Raw genomic sequence first — 22333 nt, 5'->3', positions numbered from 1 at the left:
AGAGACAGAGACAGAGATAGAGACAGAGATAGGGACAGAGACAGAGAGGTACATGCATGTATTGTATTTTAAAGTCACCCCACAGCTTTTAGACACTTTGATTCCAAACTTGGGAGTTCCAAATCCCTTCCAGGCTTCCTGTGAAGATTTTAATAAAAATGCAGAATGCATAAAGCAAAAGCTTGCTAAGAGCTAATTCAAACCTAAATTCAAACCAGATTTGTTGTTGTTGTTGTTGTATTTTTGTTTGTTGTTTGTTTTTCAAGACAGGGTTTCCCTGTGTAGCCCTGTACTGGAACTCGGACTGTAGACTCTGCTGGCCTTGAACTCACAGAGATCTGCCAGCCTCTGCCTCTTGAGTACTGGGATTAAAGGCAAGTGCCATCATTTCAGGCTTCAAACCTGACTTTTCTAACTCATCTGCACATTTAACACACGGTGCAAATGTAAATTTTGCCAAATTCCATTTGGGTAAGGTAAGCTTTACAGCAGAACAAATGAGAAGTTAAATGGTGCCTGCCTCGCTCCTACCCCAGAGCTGACATTACAGACATAGACGCTTGCTTTTGTGTGGGTTCTGGGATCCGAACCTGGGCCCTCACGCTTGTGCAGCAAGTACGTTATCAACTGAGCCTTCTCTCCAGCCCCTTGATGACTTTTTATTCTAGAAATGGAAGGTAACATCTTCCTTGAACACATGTCTACGATATTGTTATCATCATTTCTGGCCTTTGAAATGATTTTAAAATGTTAGCCTGTCAGAAATGTATATTTTTAAGGTACGAGACAAGAATATCCCTAACTTTAAAATGTATTGAGGATCAGAGTGTGGCAACACAGACCTGTAATCCCAGCATCTGGGGGGGTGGATGCTGGACGACCAGGAGTTCTGCGTCATCCTGGACTAAGTAACCTTAGTGCTTGGGAGATGAATGCTGGAGGACCAGGAGCTCTGGGTTATCCTGGGCTAATTTTAAAACCAAACTGAAACACTTCATATTCTACCTTCAAAAAGCAATGAAAATAAAATGAATAATAACACAAATATATACATTTACGCCCCCTGACTCAACCTATTTGGAGTTATTTTGTTTGGTTTGAGAAACAGGGTTTCTCTGTGCACCCGGGCTGATTTGGAACTCTCTAGTTTGCATCAGGTTCCCAGGTTCTGGGATTGCAGATGTGTCCCACTGTGCCGAGCCTTTTCACACAAAAAAGTTACTCATTTTGATGATATTCTATTTTTTTAAATTCTTTCATTGTTTCCTTTACATATTTTTAGTTAATCTTAAGTGTGCATGCAAGAGCCTGTGGAGGCCAGAAGAGGACATCAGATCCTCTGGAACTGGAGTAACAGATGCTTGTGAACTGTCCTATGGGTGCTGGGAGTTGAACCTATATCATCTGACAGAGCAGCAGTGCCCTTAACCACTGAGCCACCCCTCCAGCTCCACATTTCCTGTGCTTTGTTGTCAAACTCCTGAACTCACTGCAAACCCAGAATATCAAAAAGTCTCTCAAATGTTTCCTTCACATTTTAAAAAAATTTAGCTCATAATTTTAGGCCTTTGATACATTTTATTTGTACAGTGGCCCCTTGGTGTACATGAGGAATTGTTTCTGGACCTCCCACAATGAAGAATACCAAAATCGGTAGAGGCTCATGCCTCCTGCATAAACCTCTATGAAACTGGTATATAATTTACATATACGCTTATACTCTTAAAATCATCTCTAGAAGCCGGGCAGTGGTGGCACATGCCTGTAATCCTAGCACTCTGGGAGGCAGAGGCAGAGGCAGGCAGATTTCTGAGTTTGAGGCCAGCCTGGTCTACAGAGTGAGTTCCAGGACAGTCAGGGCTATACAGAGAAACCCTGTCTCGAAAAAACCAAAATAAAAAAAAAAAAAATCATCTCTAGAGTGAATATAATGCCCGAGAGACTGCAAATGGTTGTTGTTTGACTATTGTTTGGGCAACAAGGGGACAAGTTCTGCACGTGTCCATGATAGATGGAGTTTTATTTAGCTTAGTTTTAAAATATGTGGTATGATTATATCTATATCTAGATAGACAGACAGATAGATGGTTGAGAGAGAGAGAGAGAGAGAGAGAGAGAGAGAGAGAGAGAGTGTGTGTGTGTGTGTGTGTGTGTGTGTGTGTGTGTGTTACAGGGCCTCACTGTGTAGCCCTGGCTGGTCTGGAACTCACTATGTAGACCAGGCTGGCCTTGAACACACAGAGAGCTGCCTGTCTCTGCCTCCTGAATGTAGGATTAAGGATATTCCTCACTATACTGATGATGGCTTTGTTTGTTTTTGTCTTTTATATTTCAGTCCAAGTTGTTTGAAGCCTGCAGCTACGAAAGGACAACTTGTGGTGTGAGGCAAGGGTCCAGTTTCATTTGTCTGCATGTAAATATCAGGTTTTCCTATCGCCATGTGTGGGAGAGGTTGACCCTTTTCCATTTAGTGGTTGGGGCACAAACCCATCAGCCCATCCATGTAAGCCACAGCTTATTGATAGGTCTGCTGGTCTGTCCCACTGAAGTATATATCTGTCCTGGTGCCATTTATCATGATAATTATGATGAATTTAGTTGATCTTGAACTTCAGGAAGTATGCACCCACCAATTCCATCATTGAGAATATCACTCCAGTCCGGGGGATCTGATGCCCTCCTCTGGCCTGCACAGGCTCCTGCATGCACAGCTAAGAATAACTAAAAATATTTAAAGCAAGGAAACAATGAAAAAATTTTAAAAATTGAATTCTCATCAAAATGAGTAACTTTTTTGTGTCACCAGTAACAGTTCAGGACTGTTTTGGGTACTCAAAGACCCTATGAGTCTTCAAGTCTTCAAGACCTTATGGACTTGAAGATCATTTGTGTGTGTGTGTGTGTGTGTGTGTAGCGGGGAAGCTATTGACATTTCCATAGGGATTATATTGAATACATACAACACTCAGGGAGCTGGGATTACAGATGTGTACCACCATAGGTGGCCACATTTTAAGAAATAGAATGTAAGTAGCCTCTGTTTAGTCACCATGTTTACGTTCTCTTCATAAAGTAATCTTGTATCTACATATCTTAAATCTATAATAGTTGGATACAGTGGAGACATGTGCAGTCCAGCCCTTGGGAGGCATAGGGTGGAGGATCGTGAGTTTGAGGCCAGCCTAGACTACATGGTAAGACACTGTCTCAAAAGTCAAACAAGAATGTATATAATAATATATCCTACAAAAATTAGGTACCTAATAAAATGTTGTAATTATATACTTATATTTTATGTAATATCCATGTGTTGTATGATATTTATTATATAATATACATATATAATTACAATATCCTTATTAGATATTTCATTAACCTAATGATATATTATAGTACATATTATGATTTATACTATATTAGAATATAATCTATCATCGTTAATATATAATATATATCACAATGCATTATCTGCAATATATTATTATTAATGATTATCTATTACAATGTTATATAATAATGACATTATTATATCACAGTATTTTCATGCTCTTCTTAAACATATTTGCTTATATACTCCTGTCATTCAGTACTCTGACTCCTACCTCATCTTGTCTTTTTGTTTAAATGACAGGAGTAATGTAATAGAAAAATAAAGCCTACAGAATGACAGAATTTGGAAAGCCGGAACATTTCCCAGCTCTCTGTTGCAGCAGTGACACCTCCATCACACACTAGTACGTATTTACTATGGGTTCTTAGTCTGCCATGTCTGTCCTATGCTGCACTCAGTGGCACACACCTACAAACCTGAAGCAGGAGACCTGCAGCTAGAGGCTAGCCTGGGCTACACAGCAAGATCCTGTCACAAAGCAGAAATGCTTAGTGGGTGGGGTCCCATCCATTGTTTCACAGACCCAGAGGCCTCCGACATTCAGAACAAAGGTCAGATGTCAAGGTGACGCTCTCACCTGGCACAGCCTCTGGGTGAGGGACAGTTGTGTGCCACTGGAATGGATGTCCTCAGATGACTGTTGTGGGAAGGGAGAGACCCCCCCAGCTGGGGCCTCGGGAGGACGTGGCTGCTTAGCTGTGAGCCGGTGCTGGCCCTCCAAAACTGGCTGTCGGCTGGGCTGGGCCATTCTCCCACCAGGCTTCTCCAGCAAAACCTATATCTATTAAAGATATAGACCGGATGCACCTGGCAATCCCCAGATTCACAGATGGAAGAAAAGGACTGAGGTGCACTGGGCAGCTCCTGAGTGCAGATATTTTTTTTCTTTTTTCTTTTCTTTTCTTTTTTTTTCTATGTGAGCCACAAGTGGGGAACGCTGGGATTACAGGCATGCAACCCCGAGTCCAGATTCCATACTTGGGATGACCGCTTCTGCTATCTCAAGTACTAGCAAGTGTGACACGCATTTGAAGTCAGCCAAAGCTTGGCGGCATTTACCTTTGAAGCCGAGAGGATCCATTTCTTGTTGTTGCTAATAGCAACATCCGTCACCCAGTCCTCATGGCCCTGAACGAGAAATAATTGAACAAAGACCTGGGAGAGACGCTTTATAAAAGCAAGAGAAACAATAGCCAGCAAGCCTGTGTTGCTTGCCTGTAGCCCACGCTCGGCGCCATCAACACCTAAGGCAGAATGCAAGCCACAAGGACGGGCCATGGCACCTGTACGTGGGCGCTGTGTGTGTTTTCAAAATCATATGCAAGGCTCGGCAGACTAGGGGGCGGGGATAAAAGACGATGTTGCTATCTGGTCTTGGGTCTTTGCTTGTGCCTACTGCTTGACACGGTGCCTCTTGGAGGCTCTCCCAGGAAGGGTCTTTGTGGGTTTCCACGGAAGCTTAGGCCAAGGAGGAACTGTAAAACCGGAAGAGACAGGTGCCGTTTGTGGGTTAGGGCTCTGCCTAGGCATTTTTTACCTTTTCTGCCATTTTCCTTAAAGTATGTGGAGCAACCGAGCAGGCCAAGGAAAAAGGCGCAGGAGAGGTTGGGTTGTATCGTTTAGCATAAGGCTAGGGAGGTGGTAGAGCGCCTACCACCACAAGCCTGGAGTCCTGAGTTCCATCCCTGGAATCCAGGTCAAAGTGGAAGGAGATAAACCCACTCCCCAGAGACGCCCTCTGACGGCCACGCGTGCACTGGGCCGAGTTCGTCTCCACGCGTGTGCGCATTTGCACACAATGGTGGTACTAAGAATGAAAAGATAGCTTCTCGTTCAGTATAAAAGGGGAGGAGGGAGACTAGAAGGATGGCAGGGAGGAGACCAGAGCAATCTGACTGGAGGCAGAAGGGTGGGAAGCCCCGTGGGGTTAGCATTCAGCGTGAAGCTGTTTGTTTGCTATCATGGAATCTCCCGAGAAGAGCTCAGCTCAGGAAGAGTAGCCTGGGCTGTGTGTGTGTGTGTGTGGGGGGGGGGGGGGGGATGAGCATGTGTCACTCAAGAAGTCGTAGAGGACACAGGGTCCCTGAGGACTCAGAGGCTGAAAGTCACGGGTGTAGGCACTCACAGCCAAAGGCGACGGAGAGACTGGACCAGGCATACAGGGCTCCAGCCGCCATGTTGGATAACACCCTGCTAACTACAGAGAGCCTTGGGTGCAGGCCTCCTCTGTCTGTGGCAGAAGCCCCTCGCTGGGCAAGTCCTCACAATGGCGTCAGCCTCTGCTGCTTTTCAATTTCTGCCTAGCTCTGGGCTTTGCTGTTTTATCTTCCCAGCATGCCTTTCCCTCAGGTCCTTGCTTGTCCACTGAGATCTTAAATAAGGGCCTCCTCTAGGTAGCCTACTGCTCCCCCTTGTGGGTCAGTCTGTAAAGTAAGCCTCCTCTGTCACACCACTCTCTCTCTCTCTGTCATCACTGCTGGTGGCTAATTTACTGATGGCTCTGTCCTTCCCCCACGGAGGTGTCAGAACCCTTAGAAGGTAGCTAGGCCCGCTTCTTGCCTTGGCCTCGGTCTCAGAGACCGTGCCACCAGGAGTGGACACCTACACCCAAGATCTCAGCACTGGGGGGTGGGGAGGCTGAAACAGAAAGATCACATGTTTGAGGCTAACCTAGGCTACGAAGCAAGATCCTAACCACCTCCTACCCCAACCCCCATTCACATGCACACTCCCCCTACACACACCACACATACACACACCACCACCACCACCACCACCACCACACACAAAGCTAAATTTATTATGTTGTGCAGACCCTTGTACCTTCAATGCCAACTTCCGGTAGCCACCTCCTACATCCCAAATAGCCACAGTCTTGTCAAATCCACCAGAAATGAGAAAAGAGCCTGGAAAACAAAGGGAGAGTGGCTGCAGAGTCCTCCCTTCCCCCATCACGTGCTCCCTCACCTCTGTGGTAAGGCTGATGGTGACATCTGTGAGGCACTGCCACAGCTTATGCCGAAGACCCTGGGACACTTCCCTGGTGTGGCTCAGTGATGCCCTGTAACTTCAATTTTTTTCAAAGTCTGTTTTTAATGGTGGTTCTTAAACACTTTAACCTCCCTTGTAGCCCACCACCCACCAGAGGTGGAGGGAAAGAAAGGCTATGAGGCAAGTGGGCCTGTGTAGAAAGAACTCCTTGGAGCACCTCCCATCTGTGTTGTTGGGAAATCAGCAGTTTAGTTCACAGGTCAGCAGCGGCAGCTTGATCCACTCACAGACAGATACACCAGCAGTCCAGTTTGGTAGAGTCGGGAGAGCAAACAAAAATCAGCAGGAGGGACCAAGAGGAGTGACAGAAGTTCTCAGCTATGCCTCTCTCTGTGAAGACCAGTGAAGACCCACAAGTGTCGCACAGTTAGCTCTGTAAGCTAGCCAAGCGCAGCCTCCGTCGTCACTGTCCTTTGAGTCCTTGTTATACACCCTCCAAACATCACATGTCTCCACAGGTCCTGTCTCAGCACATGAGTCCATCTCAGCTGACATCACTCTGCCAATCGGCCTGAGTCCAAGGAAGAGGCAAGAAACTGTAGCACACCACCAGAAGTTTTTTTGGTGTGTTTCTCTCTAGCGAGTCCCGACAAATGCAGCTCGACTACACAATGTAGGGTGGACCAATAAATACAAACACATTGTCAGCAGAGAATCCTTCATCACATGTCCTGTCACGTGCTCGCTTTAGCAGAACATCCTCTCTCCTGTGTCTGCTTCAGGGAAATGTTCCTTCAGGAGTCTGCCTTAGCCTTCATGGGTTTGCCCAGGCAAAACACCATCCAACACAACTGACTCTCCAAAGAACCTTGGGTTTCCACTTGATAGCCCAGCCAGCTAGAACCCTTGCCTTGTTCCTCTGGGTAATTATGTCCCATATAGTTATGACAGCCACAGTCCCACGCGGCTCCTAAAAGCAGTGCAGGGTCGAGTTCCTGCCAGTCTGTGATCACATTAGACATGGCGCTGAAGGCTTATGATTTCAGTGCTTAGGGGAGGAAGGTAGGAGGATCATAAGGCTGAGGCCAACCTGAGCTACAGAGCAGGCCTTGTTTTGTTTTGTTAATTATTACGTGTGTGTGTGTGTGTGTGTGTGTGTGTGTGTGTGTGTACATCTGTGCACTTGGTTCCAAAGGATGCTTTTTGAGAATCCATTCTCTTTTCTACCATATGGATCCATTAGGGATTGAACTCAGGTCATCAAACTTTTGTAGTATGTGTCCTTTCCCACTGAGCTCTCTCAGTGTAAAAACAACCCAAAACCCAAGGAAAAAAAAAACAAAACAACAACAAAGCAAGCAAGCAAACACTTGCCACAGAAACCTGAGGACTGGAGTTCAGATCCCCAGAAACCAACAGAAGTGCTGGACTAACGCGTTGGTCAGCCCACTTGAAATCCCAGCTCCAGAAGACGAAGACGGGAGATTTCCCCTAGAAGAAGCTGGCTAGCAAGACTACCGTGATCTGTGAGCTCTGGGTTTGATTGAGGGACCCTGTCTCAATAACTGAGACAAGAGAGTAGTGGAGGGTGGCTCCTGATATCCATCTTAGGTATACACAGATGCACTCGCCCACACATAAACATGAAAAATGGAAGCAGAACAACAGCCAGCCAACGAAACCAACAGACAACCCGGAGTCTGTAGTCACAACATTTTCATCAATTAATCAGTCAATACACTATTCCTATGTAAAGGCCTCCTATCTAACATGGATTGTTGAGTACCAGTGTGGAACTAGGCCGATATCACTGTGTCTCAGGCTCCAGTGGAGCTCACGTGTGAGGAGGCGTGCTGTCTACGTGGAGCGGAGCGCAGGGCTCCTCCCCGTGTGAGGCAATGTAACAGCATGTCACCGCTCTGTTTGTTCATCAGTTTGTTTATTCATTTATTTTTGGTTCTTTAAAGATTTGTTCCTTTTTATTTATATCTCTGTCTTCAGACACACCAGAAGAGGGCATCGGATCCCATTGCAGTTGGTTGTGAGCCACCATGTGGTTGCTGGGAATTGAACTCAGGACCTCTGGAAGAGCAAGTCAGTGCTCTTAACTGCTGAGCCATCTCTCCAACCCTTTGTTTAACAGTTTAAACACACACACACACACACACACACACACACACACACACAGAGAGAGAGAGAGAGAGAGAGAGAGAGAGAGAGAGAGAGAGAGAGAGAGAGACTAAGTATATCACCAAACAGGGTGTTGTGTTGTGTTTGGTTTGGTTTGGTTTTGCTTTGGTTTTGGAAGCAAGTCTCTCTGTTGGAACCCTCCTTTGCCAGGTTGGCCTCAAACTCACAAAAGATTCACTTGCCCTTCCCTCTGTATGCACCACCACCCTCAGCTGCGCGTATTAAAGTTGGAGCAATGCAAAGAACATTAGCATGACTCCTGCAAATAAACCAACAAACACATATAAACAATAGAGCATGCTTGCTGGGGCAGGAAAGGCATTCAGAGAGCCCTTAGCATTTCTTAAGACGGGACACTGATCCCGTGTGTGATGGCTGGGGAACCCCTGCGTCTCTCACACATATACAAAGCAAGCCCAGTTTTTCAATTGGTGTGTGTGTGTGTGTGTGTGTGTGTGTGTGTGTGTGTGTGTGTTAGTGCATGCATATATTTGGCTCCTGAACAGCTACTTCCCTCAAAGGGCCCTAGCCGCATCTTCATTACTGACGAAGGCTTCCTGCCCTTTGCCTTCTCCACTTCTCTTGTCAGCAGCACCCTAACTTCCTGTGGTTTAAAGGGTACCAACTCCCACCCCCAGCTCTGGAGACAGAAAAGTCATCCAATCCTGGCCTGTCACAGCCTTTCATCCACGGAGATGTGACCAGCTCAGAGATAGGCATGTGTCCCCGAGCGGAGCCAATGGGAGCTGTCCCTGGGCCTTGGTGCTGACATCATCAGGGAGAAATTCACTTTTCCCTCCGGAGGATTGCCAGTGGCCAGAACCAGACTGGCTGGGAGACACACTGGGCCACCCTTGCCTCCCAGTGGGGAAAGTCCTTCGGAGGAGAAGCAGAAGGGCGTGGCCTTGCTAGAGGAGGAAAGCTGGCTCAGGTGCTCCACACTGTGGCGGGAAGGGGTGTTTGAAGCATCTTTCAGGAGATTCGGAATTCAGGATCAAAGCTTTTCAGAACTGCAGACATCGGAAAGCATTCCCTCTAAGGTGGTGGGTTCTTGTTATTAGTAAGCACCTGGCGGAGCTTATTAAGATACAGAATCTTGCAGCCCCCTTCAAAGACTCGAATTCTGTTGGTCTTGTGTGAGACTAAGAAAACCGTACTTCAACAAGCAAATGCTTTAAAGACCACGATTTGAGAAATACCATTTTAAGACAACCTGAATAAACATTTTACACACACTCAAAAATTTTTTTTTCTTTTTTTCCAAAGTTTCTTTTGTGGTTTAAGCTGCATCAAGCTGGATTTCCTGCCACTGGAGAGCATGTGTCTGTGAATTCCCCCTCTTGGCTTGGTGCACGAGGGGTTGGGTGGCACAAGGAGATGGGAGGGGAGGAGAGGGAAGGGGAGGGGAGGGGAGGGGAGGGGAGGGGGTCCTTATGCATGCTTGTCACTCATGATTGTCACTCACTGTCTTTGGCAATGCAGCAGGAACTCACACAGCCCTCATGGCCCTTCATCAGAGTCACACAGGCTCCGCCGTTTCGAAACTCCCCCGTGTGGACATTCCAGATTTTTATGTTTTTATCCCAGGAGCTGGTGCACAAGAAGTGGCCACTGGCGGTGAAGCAGCAGTCTGAGATGGCATTGGAATGCGCCCTGAAACACAGGGGGGGCATGCTAAGGTGCCATCCCAGGGAGACCCCAGAGCGCTCCCAACAGGACCCTGGGTGGAGGGGAGATGTCACCTCCCATGCGAGCGTGGCCATCATTCCTCTCATCACTATGTGCCACAGCCCAGCTGGAGTCTTCCAGACTGAGCCTCACTCTCTCGAGGCCAGGCTAGGACAACAGTCAGACCAGTCATGTTTAAAAAAGAAAAAGAAAGAAAAGAAAAGAAAAGAAAAGAAGAAATTGAAAGGGGAAAAGGAATGCTAACCAAGATTTCTTTCTATACCTAGCTAGATATGAAACAGTATCATCAGATGCCAATTTTTTCTACAAGATCTCACTGCATAGCCCAGGCTGTCCTGGGACTCACTGTGTAGACCAGGCTGGTGCCTCTGACTCCCAGGTGCTGGGATTACCAGTGTGTACCACCACACCTGGCCAGATGAAAATTCTTAAGATTTTATTGCTCTCAGGGCTGGAGAGACAGATCAGTGGTTAGGAACAGGGACTGCCCTTCCAGAGGACCCTGGTTCATTCCCAGTACCCAAGTGGCAGCTCTAACCTGTCTGTCACTCCAGCTCCAGAGCCTCTGACACCTCATACAGACATACATGCAAGCAAAACACCCATGTACATAAAATAAAAATAAGTTATATATGTATATATATACATACCTATATATACACCTATTAAATATAATATATATAATTACATATATATTATATATATTCATATTATTGCTCTCAAAAGAGTGGTGGGCCAGTGAGATGCTGTGAACAGAAACCAGCTCAGTCTCAGTATAGCATACATGGCATACATGTGCCACAAACATACAACTCTCTCTATATCTCTCTCTATCTCTATCTCTTTCTCTCTCTCTCTCACCTTCCCCCTCCCTCCCTCCCTCTCTCCCTCTCAAGAATGCAAGATAGATAAATAATTGTGAAAGAAATGTTTGTTGGGCTGGAGAGATGGCTAAGTGGTTAAGAACACTGACTACTCTTCCAGAGGACCTGCTTTCAATTCCCAGCAACCACATAGTGGCTCACAACCATCTGTGATGGGATCGGATGCCCACTTCTGGTGTGTCTGAAGAGAGCAATGGTGGTATACTCATATGCATAAAACAAATAAATAAATCTTTTTTTAAAAAATGTTTGTTTTAAAGAACATCTCAAGAGTCTTTCCTAAGTAGACTCAGACAGATGCATAAAAAGAAAACAAGTGCCCTTCAACAGACCAATGAATAAAACATGGTATATATGTATATCAATATATATGTATATGTATCCATATGTATCCATATGTAACCGAGTACTATGCAGTTATGAAAAGAAATGAAGTTCTGCTATATGCACAACAGGGATGATTCTTGAAAATCATTTCAAGAGGAAAAAGGAGTCACTTGAGGACAAGTATGATTTCATTTATAGAAATATCTAAAGTAGGCAAATTCATAGAGGCAGAAACTGGAATAAGGACTCCCAGGAGCTTCAGGGAGCGGGAAGCCATTGCTTAATGGCTACGGTTTCCCTTTGGAGTGGTGAAACATTTTGGAAATAGATAGCAAAGGTTGCAAAATACCATGAACATAATTAATCCAGTGAACTGTGCACTGAAAAGCGATGGTCAAATTTTATGTTGCGTGCGTTTCATCATAAATAATGAAAATGTCATCTTGCCCAAACTACTTGGTTCCTTTTCGCTTTTTATTATTTTTTCTCTGTGTTTATTTTGCATGTGTGTTTATGTGTGGGAGTGCATGTGTAATACAATGAATGTGGCTGATCAGAGTTCAACCTGGAGGAGCTGGTCCTCTCCTACCTCGGGTCCTGGGGATTGAACTCAAGTTACCAGTCTTGGATGCAAGCCCTTCCAGCACCTGAGCCATCTCACATGCCCCTAGACTTATTTTACACAGGCAGATAGTATAGTGTATAGGCCATTACTGGGGGGAGGGGCATGGGGGGAAGCTGAATGTCTATGAGACCAGAGATGTCTCCACTGCACTGTATCTTCTCTTGTGCCTTTAAAACTTGATGCTGTGCCCTATTTCACATTCTCATAAATCTATACATTAAAAAAATAGAAAAAATAAAAAGCTGTCTGCTCTTTTCAAAAATCCCTAAGAATGTAACCATGTCAGCAGCACAGCGTGAAATGAGGCATGGTCTCTTACATGACCCCAGAAGTCACACTCCAGGGAGCCAGCTCGCGCACTCAGACTCTAAGAGCCTCGCCTGTCCATTTGCTTGCTAAAAGCTACCTTCCTTGTACACTTATCAACTGACATAAACTACCGCTGCCATCGCAGGGCTGGGCTGGGGTTTCCACCCGCGGCGTGTTCAGCAGCCTCTGATACCTTGACCCTCAGTGCCTGCCCAGAGTGGATCCTACCTCGGAGTGCCCCAAACATCACTCCATGCGATAGAGCACACTCTAAGGACTGTCTTCCCCTCACCTCGGCCAGACTGCTGCTCTGCTCACTTCAAAAGGAGAGAACCCCTGAGGTCCCCGCTCACAGGCAGCTGACCCTGTGAAGGAGGGAGGACAGGAAGGAGGAGCTGAGCTGGACAGGCAGAGTGACAGGTGTGAACACGGTCTGCGACCTCGATACCAGCATCTGCTGCAGAGGACTCACTCGCAAGACAGGGACTGCCAGCAAGGGTCATCTGGATCCAAAGAGCTTCCCGTTTTACAGCCATTTATTTTGAGATGAGAGTCTCAATATGTAACCTCGACCAGCCTTCAGCGTTCAGTCCTCTGCCTCCCCGTCTCTAGAGCTGGCATTTTGTTTTGTTTTGTTTGTTTTTGTTTTTTGTTTTTTGTTTTTTTTTCGAGACAGGGTTTCTCTGTGTAGCCCTGGCTGTCCTGGAACTCACTCTGTAGACCAGGCTAGCCCCGAACTCAGAAATCTGCCTGCCTCTACCTCCCAAGTGCTGGGACTACAGGCGTGCGCCACCACCGCCCGGCTAGTGCTGGCATTTTAATGTGCACCAGCATGCCTGGCTGAACCTTCTTTCTCTTTCTTTCTTTCTTTCTTTCTTTCTTTCTTTCTTTCTTTCTTTCTTTCTTTCTTTCTTTCTTTCCTTCCTTCCTTCCTTCCTTCCTTCCTTCCTTCCTTCCTTCTTTCTTTCTTTCTTTCTTTCTTTCTTTCTTTCTTTCTTTCTTTCTTTCTTTCTTTCTTTCTTTCTTTCATGTGAGTACACTACAGCTGTTTTCAGACACTCCAGAAGAAGGTGTCAGATCTCATTATGGATGGTTGTGAGCCACCATGTGGTTGCTGGGATTCGAACTCAGGACCTTCGGAAGAGCAGTCAGTGCTCTTAACCACAAGCCATCTCTCCAGCCCCCTATTATTATTATTACTATCATTATTACTGCTGTTGTTTTGAGAGCGGGGTCTCACTATGTAGCCCTGGCTGTCTCAGAGCTTACTCTGTAGACCAGGCTATAATCCTGCACTCACAGAGATTGCCCTGCTTCTGTGACCTAAGCACTGAGATCAAAAGCCCCGAACTTCCTATTTTCATGCAGGCTCTGGGTGTGTTTGCTGCTAAGAGTTCACATGGAAATGAATGCGTCTGAGGCCCTGCCTGGCCCAGCCTATAAGCTACACTGGTGGCTTCTCTCTGGCTTCCTGGTACGCCCTAGACACCTCCACTGGGACACTGGCTTCTATGTGGAATCCAGAATGGAAGAAAGAGAGACACCTCTCTCACCTCCTGCTGCAGGACGCTGCTGCCCACACCAAACCCCACTGCCCACCCCACTCAGGACCCTTCTCACTTGGGTATGGTAAACAGTGTGGTTCTGGCTTTGATGTCCCAGATCTTGATACACCTGTCCATGGAGACAGAAGCCACCTTCTGGCTGTAAGGGTCAAAGCAGCATGAAGTGATGGACCTTTGGTGATGATCTATACACAAGCAAAGTGACAAGTGACTTCAAGGGAAAGCCTCAGGGGACCCAACCCCCTGATGGGTTTTCCTGGTTTTCCCAGGGAACAATTCACCCGAGCAAGCATTTCCTGCTTGTCTGCTATGAGCTAGGCTTTCAGCTCAGTGACCTGGCCATGTGCAACCGCACAGCTCCCAGTTCAGTGGGAGAGATACCCCCAGGCAGGCTGTGGCCTGCTTTGTGCCAAGCCACGAGAGGAGCTCACAGTAGTTCCTGGCTGGAAGGAAGCTCTAAGTCATCAGGGATGCATTCCTGGAGATCGTAGAGTGTGGAGAAGGAGGGCATGTAACTAGAACTTGGGAATATGAAGGATAGGAGAATAGGATGTGACCCATTAATAGGAAGGTGCAAAATGCTGAGAAGTGATATGCTAAAAGCCAAAGAGATGGAAAACACACACACACACTCACACACTTGTTCAGAAAGGTCATCTAGCAATGCACTGTTAATAATACCTCTGGGCTGGGGGCGTGGCTCAGTGGTAGAGCCCCTGCCTAGAATCCCCCAGTGAGGGGCTGGGGGCGTGGCTCAGTGGTAGAGCCCCTGCCTAGAATCCCCCAGTGAGGGGCTGGGGGCGTGGCTCAGTGGTAGAGCCCCTGCCTAGAATCCCCCAGTGAGGGGCTGGGGGTGTGGCTCAGTGGTAGAGCCCCTGCCTAGAATCCCCCAGGGAGGGGCTGGGGGCGTGGCTCAGTGGTAGAGCCCCTGCCTAGAATCCCCCAGGGAGGGGCTGGGGCGTGGCTCAGTGGTAGAGCCCCTGCCTAGAATCCCCCAGGGAGGGGCTTGAAGGTGCTCCTTCAGATCCCTTTCAACAGACTTAACCTAACGGTCCTCTTATTAAATGTTACCAGACCCAGAGGTCACTTCTAACAGAGTATGGCAGAAGGAACCATATTAGGAAAGCAGTCATTGAAGCTGGGGGAGAGAGAGAGAGAGAGAGAGAGAGAGAGAGAGAGAGAGAGAGAGATCATTTTGAACTCCTCATCCTCTTGCCTCCTTGCATGCAGTCGCCAGTGGGGCTCAGGATGTGGCCCTGACACGTCTCAACGTACAGATTGAAGGTCCTATTGAAGGTCCTATTGATGAACTGGTCAGGCATTGCTGCTGTGTGGGAGCCTGGCAACCTCACCTTTCATGTGGATCACGGTGGTGATGTTTTCAGGATCCATTAGGAAGATCCCTCGATCCACATCCAAGGCCGCCAGCACGAACTTCCCGTTGGGAGAGAATTTACAGCACACGACGAAGGTATCGTGCCTGACTTTCCACTGGAACGGGGCAGGGCCAAGGGGGCCGGTACACCTGCTCAGCGGAGTCCAGCTCTCAGGCGCTCCCCAGATCCCCAGATCCCTTCCAGCAGGCTGAGCCTAGCCGTCCCCTTAGTAAATGTGCTCAGACCCAGAGCTCACTTCCGACAGCTAGAGAATGGCAGAAGGAATGGCGTGGCACCACATAGGAAAGCAGTCACTGAAGCTGGGTGTGGCAGAGCACTTTATAATCCCAGCACTTGGGAGGCTGAGGCAGAAGGGTGGCTAGTTCAAAGCCAATTTGGGCTACAAGTGAGAGCCTGCATCAAAAGAGACCGGGAAGGAGGAAAATCGAGGGGAAGAAAAGGGAAGGGCAGGGAGGGAGGGAGGGAGGAACAGAGGGACAGAGGGAAGGAGGGAAGAGAGATAAGGAGGGGAGGGAGGGAGGGAAGAAAGAGAAAGAGGGAGAGAAGGAAAGGAAGAGGGAGAGGGGGAGAGGAAGGGGGAGGGAGGGGGAGGAGAGAGGGGAGGGGAAGGGAGGGGAAGGGAGAAGGGGGAGAGGAAGGGGAGGGGAAGGAGGGGAGGGAGGGGAGAAGGGGGAGAGGAAGGGGAGGGGAGGGAGGGAGGGGAGGACAGAGGAGGGGGAGGGGGAGGAAGAAGAAGGGGAAGGAAGGGAGGGGAGAGGAGGGGAGGGGAGGGGAGAGGAGGGGAGGGGAGGGGAGGGAGAGGAAGGGGAGGGGAGGGAGGGGGGAGGGCAGAGGAGGGGGAGGAAGAAGAAGGGGAAGGAAGGGAGGGGAGAGGAGGGGAGGGGGAGGGAGAAGGGAAGGGGAGGGAGAGGGAGGGGGAGGGAGAGAGAACAGAGCACTGCAGAGCTCTGTTATGAAATAGTTTGGTGGTATAGTGTGTGTTTAGCATCTTGGAGCCCTGGGTTAAATATTGAGCATCCAAAAAAAGAGAGAGACATGGTATAATATGCCTGTGATCCCAGAATGTGATAGCCCAAGGCAGGAGGCTTCTGAGTTCAAGGTCAACCGGAATCTCAGGGGGAGAGAGAGAGAGAGAGAGAGGGAGGGAGGTTACCCATAGCTTGTTCTTTGTCCTCTCTTGGAACACATGCTCCATGAGAGTTAGCTGTCATGTTCTAAAGACACACACGCAGCTCTGTGTGACCCTGGGGACCCACAGGATATGAGCAGAGGCCTTCTGCCAACAACTGCGGGAGTGAGCCATCTTGGAAGGAGATCCTTCCGGCCCAGTGGGGGGCCCCAGCACAACTGCAGCTCCAAATGACATTGTCGCCTTGATTTAAGAAAGAAACTGGAGCCAGAGCCACCCGAAATAAAACAACGTCCGTCGTCGGCTGTTTAAGGCAACCAAGGTTTGGAGCCATTTGTCACGCAGCCCTTAGTTACTACGCCATCCCCGATGCTGGCTACGGTCACTGGTGACTTGTGCAACAGAAATAAATAAAAAGACTTTAAAGGCGGGGGTGGAGGGGGTGGGGGGGCCTGAAATAGAAATGCTATCCAGAGACTAGAGGGGAAATTACAACAGGAAAAAAAAACACTTGGGGAAAGATGCTCCAGGTCAGGAATGATCCATACAAGTGTCGTCTGACGCCACCACACTGGCTAATTCCTCTGAGAGTTTGTGGGCCTGGCATGTGATGGGAGGCAATGCCTCCAGCCTGCAGGCCCGGGCTGTGAGATGACACGGACATGGCTTCCTGGAAAAAGTTAAGCTTTGTCGTCTTACACTGCTTGCCTTAGCAATGAAATCTAGCTATATACCCTGAAGAGATATCAAAACCCAGGCGTGTGTGTGTGTGTGTGTGTGTGTGTGTGTGTGTGCAGGACTATGGAAATAGATCTTTGGTTAGGCACACCCACTACTTTTACAGAGGACTGGGGTTCAGCTCCCAACACCCATGTCAGGCAGCTCACAATTTCCTGTAACTCCAGCTCCAGCAGATGTTGACACCCTTCTCTGGCCTCTAGGGATACCTGCACTCATGGGGTACACATGCCTACACATAAGGTCAATTATATATGCGTGTGTATATAAATGCAGAGCTAGGGAGGTGGCTCAGTAGATAAGGCATGTGCCCTGAAACGCGAGGACTGGAGTCGGAATGGCCTGGAATCCACGTCAAAGTCAGAGGCGGAAGAATTTTTCTGCAACCTCAGCACTCCTATGGGGAGATGGGAGTCAGGGACAGGGCATCCCCAGAAGCTTGAGAGCAACTATCCTGGTATATGCAGAGAGAGAGAGAGAGAGAGAGAGAGAGAGAGAGAGAGAGAGAGAGATCAACCAACCCTGTGTCAAACATGATAATGGATTATAAGGACAGACATCCAAGGTTTCCCTCTGACTGCAGAAGACTAGCTTCTCTCTCTCTCTCTCTCTCTCTCTCTCTCTCTCTCACTCTCACACACACACACACAGAGAGAGAGAGAGAGAGAGAGAGAGAGTGTGTGTGTAAGAGAGAGAGAGTAAGAGAGAGAGAAAGAGAGAGAGAGAGAAAGAGAGAGACAGAAGCCAGGCAGTGGTGGCGCACGCCTATAATCCCAGCACTTGGGAGGCAGAGGCAGGCGGATTTCTGAGTTCAAGTCCAGCCTGGTCTACAGAGTGAGTTCCAGGACGGCCAGGGCTGCACAGAGAAACCCTGTCTCGAAAAAACCAAGAGAGACAGAGACAGAGAGACAGAGACAAAGACAGAGACAGAGAGAGAAGTTTAAAATAACAACAGCAGTCACAAATATATGCAAATTTCACTTAGCATCAGCTCTGTAGGCCAGGCAGGTGCCCTGGCTCCGTGGGTAAAGCTTTATAAGCTAAAAAATTTGAATTCGGTTCTCAAAACCCACATGGTAGAAGGAGAGAGCTGACTTCCACAAGCTCTCCTCTGATTCATGTGCGCAGGTATACACACATGCACACGCACACGCATACATACGCACATACAATGTATACAGCAGCCCTTCTGTGGGGCCAGCAAGGCAGGGCCTCACCCATCTGTGCTGTGAAGCCTTGCAACGTTGGTTAGCAAGGATGATAAAAGTCAGCTGTGGTTGTGCTGCTGTAATCCCAGCCCCTGGAAGGCTGAGGCCGAAAGACCAAGGGTTCCAGGCTAGCCTGGGCTGCAGAGAAAGGCAAAGCAAAGAAAAACAAAACAAAACAAAAACAAAAAAAACCTGCCTGTATTCAGAAGCCATCTACACAGGACAGACATGCCAACATATAAATCTATGAATTATACTTAAAATGTTTACAATGAGTGTGCTGACCTTTACACTAAGGAGAAAAGTTGAATATTTGGGTTGTTTGTTCTCCTCTTCCTTCTTAAGATTTATTTATTTTATGTGTATGGGCATTTTGCCTACTTGTATACACACACACACACACACACACACACACACACACACACACACACACACAGTGTGCATGCAGTACCTCTGCATACCAGAAGAGGGAGTCAGATCTCCTGGAAATGGAGTAACAGGAGCTTGTGAGGCACTGCGTGGGTTCTGGGAACCAAATCTGAATCCTCTGCAAAAGCAACCAGTGCTCTAAATTGCTGAGCCAACTCTCCAGAGGGTCTCATTGTGTAGCCCAGGTTAGTCTTGAACATGGGTCCGCCCTGTTTTAGCCTTCCCAGTACTGAGATTCTAGGTGTACCACCACTGTACCAACTTAGAAAGGTGTGTGTTCATTTTTGTTACTGTTGTTTTGTTTTGTTTTAGGAGATACGGTCTCACTCTGTAGGCCATGCTGTCCTCCACCTCACAGAGATCCACCTGCCTCTGCTTCTTGAGTGCTGGGATTCAATGTGTACACCAGCACCACCTTGCTAGAAAGGCTGTTTTTAAGGAAAGAAGAGGAGAGGGAGGTGATAAAAATTGACTAAGAGAAAGAAGCAAAGACATTAGGTGGGGGTAGCAAGGGTTGGGGCAGGAGGTGCCAGAGGGCCCTGGAGCAGTGCTAACACTGGCAAGGCTTGGGAACTGCAGAAGGAAGGGATCCCAGGACTGTCGGGACAGTGACAAGAGGCTGGGAAAGGCCTACAGTTTTGGCTCATCAGCCTCATAGCCTTTGCTTTGTGGCCTCAGCCTGCTCCCTCCCTCATCAAGTCCCAAGTCCAAGTGGCTCACTGGGGAACCTGGGGTACGCGGCCAACTTGCTCTCGGCCTCTCCCTGTGGTTCTGAGCAGCCCCTGACCTGCCTGCAGGGAGTGGAAGCCTCTCTTGCCCATCAGTGCGGTCTCCCTGCAGGTGAGAATGTGCTCTTCCTGGAAGACCCGGGGCTTCTGTCATTGCTCCCTACCCCAGGTCCATACCAAAGCCACCAAAGCCCAGTCATGGTCTTGTGCTCTGTCACCCTCACAGGGACAGGGCATACGTACCAGAAGCTGACCTGTCTCAACGTCCCAAGCCCTCACCGTCTTATCATAGGATGACGCCACCATCCTGGAAAAGAGTCAAACACATGCTGCATCTTAACAATAGTCGCTGCAGCCCATGGTTCCTGTAAGGAGTCTTGCTTCTTTGGATAACTTAAGACCAAGGTTGATCTTTCCAAAGACTCTGGGGACTTACTTGTACATCCCCGCTGAAAAAGGTACGCAGATTCTCCAGCCCCATCATCCTTCCTACACTTTGGACACCCCAAGATAGTCTTTTATATTTCAGGTTATAAAAATATGATTTCAGGGGCTAAAGCAATAGCTTGGTGGTTAAGAGCACTGGCTACTCTTCCAGAGGACCTGGGTTCAGTTCTCAGCGCCCACATGGGGGCTCCAACACCCCCTTCCGGCCCCCACAGGCAGTGCGCACATGTAGTTCCCTTACATAGAGGTAGGCACACTGATGCGCACAAAATATAAACAAGAAAAGCAAAAACCTCTCTCTATAGAGACACATATATAATTTGTTTGTTTGTTGTTGTTGTTTTGAGACAGGGTTTCTCTGTGTAGCCCTGCTTGTCCTGGACTTGCTTTGTAGACCAGGCTGGTCACAAACTCACAGAGATCTATCTGCCTCTGCCTCCCAAGTGCTGGGATTAAGGGCATGTACCACCATGCCTAACTAACAAGTAAAATATTTAAAAGGATAGATAGATAGATAGATAGATAGATAGATAGATAGATAGGATAGATATGATACATAGATAGATCAATAGGTGATAGATGATAAGATAGATCAATAGGTGATAGATGATAGATAGATGATAGATCAATAGGTGATGATAGATAGATAGATAGATAGATAAGTAGATAGATAAATAGGTCATCTTTGCAATTCATAAGGAATGCCCTGTTCCCGACTCTACCCTTGTATTATCAGTCGTTGTGCAGGAAACACTTTTCTGCAGTGCCTGCTGTGTTCTGAAATACTCTCGTACATTTAGACGTATGCATGAATGCCCTGCTGTGTGTGCTTGAAGACCTAGTCTCCAGCGGGTATGGAGGCTGAAGGGGCTTGCTGAGGGTCTGTCTTTATTCATGTTTAATCCACTGATGGACTCGCACTTGGATGGCATTGTTGACCGGTGGTGGAAACTATCACGCGGGATGGGTTACATACAGGGAGGAACCCCTGGGGTCGTGTCTTTGAAGGGCAGATCTTGTCCCTGGAGTATGCCTGTGTCTCTGCTTACAGGCTGCCGCAAAGAGAGCACCTTTCCCACCCTGCTGCCTCATGCTCTGCCACGGCTCAGACCTATAGTTGTGTGACCTATAGAATCATGAGCCAGGACAAGTCTTTCTTCCCTGAAGTTGTTCGTCTCAGGATTTGGCCCAGTGACAAAAATTCTAACTAATGTATATACCTTTGCCTGCCCATATATATATGGCAAAGATTTTCCATATATAGGAGCCTCTGCTCAGGTATCAAGGAACCCATTTAAAAAGTTAATTTTATCATTTTAAATTCTGTGTACATGTGTATCTGTGTATAGGTGTGTGTGTGTGAGTTCAGTCCCTGGGAGCTGGACTTACAGGAGATTGTGATACACCTCACATGAGTGCTGGGAATTGAAGTTAGGTCGTAACTTGTGAGCCATCTCCCCAGTGAACTTTGGGGGTCAGGGATAGGTCAATTGGACACAGCTAGAGTTATATGAAAGGAGGCAACCTTGGTTGAGATAATGCTTCCGTAAGATTAGGCAGTAGGAGGTTCTGGGTTTTATAAGAAAACGGACTGAGCAAGCCATGGGGAGCGAACCAGTAAGCAGCACGCCTCCATGGCCACTGCATCAGCTCCCGCCTCCAGGCCCCAGCTCTGCTTGAGTTCCTGCCTTAGGTGATGAACAGTGGTGTGGAAGTGTAAATCAAAGAAACCCTTTCCTCCCCAACTTGTTTCCTCGCGGCAACAGTGTCCTGGGGTCAGGGGCAGCTGCCTCGGGCTTTGGGTGACCATAGAAAAGACGCTTTGTGAGGAAAATTCAAGCAAAGTTTCTTGGCACATCTGTCCTCTCAGCCCCTGGAAGAGCTGAGACAGGAGGACTGCTGCACGTTGGAGGCAAGCTGGGCTGGGCTACATAGTGAGCTGCAGACTGGGCCACTCTATGGAGTGACTCTCAATCTCAAACAAGAATCAGAGGAGGAAGTGAGGAGAAGGGGGGTGGGGAGGAGAACCAGAAGGAGGAGGAGGACAAAGAAGAGGAGGAGATGGAGGAGGAGGAAGGAAGGAAGGAAGAAAAGGAAAATTCAGACTAGGTTCTTAGACCACTGTAAGCATTCTATTTTAAGTAATTTAAATGTTCAAAATGTTTTTAAATTGTTAGACTCCTTGATTCTCAAAGCACATGGAAACATTGAGGCCCATACAGGGGAATGTGGTTGTATATTTTCTTAAACAAAAGCCTGTCTGACATGGGTCTGGAGGCCTGCCTG

General features: G+C 47.8%; 1 protein-coding gene across 1 annotated transcript in view; it reads right to left on the bottom strand.

Annotated features, from left to right (window-relative positions):
• Positions 1-22333, bottom strand: part of Wdr88 (WD repeat domain 88) — a 38110-nt gene that overhangs the window by 4844 nt on the left and 10933 nt on the right. The window contains exons 6-11 of the mRNA XM_052197156.1: positions 19844-19907; positions 15324-15462; positions 14027-14156; positions 10038-10225; positions 6215-6297; positions 4451-4519 (exon numbers count right to left, since the gene is read on the bottom strand). Of these exons, the coding sequence (XP_052053116.1) occupies positions 4451-4519; positions 6215-6297; positions 10038-10225; positions 14027-14156; positions 15324-15462; positions 19844-19907 (673 nt within the window). The remainder of the gene's footprint in view (positions 1-4450; positions 4520-6214; positions 6298-10037; positions 10226-14026; positions 14157-15323; positions 15463-19843; positions 19908-22333) is intronic.

The sequence above is a fragment of the Apodemus sylvaticus genome, chromosome 1 (assembly GCF_947179515.1).
Source record: "Apodemus sylvaticus chromosome 1, mApoSyl1.1, whole genome shotgun sequence".
Taxonomy (NCBI): Eukaryota; Metazoa; Chordata; class Mammalia; order Rodentia; family Muridae; genus Apodemus; species Apodemus sylvaticus.
The sequence above is the reverse complement of the archived record's forward strand: the minus strand, read 5'-3'. Positions and strand labels throughout refer to the sequence as shown.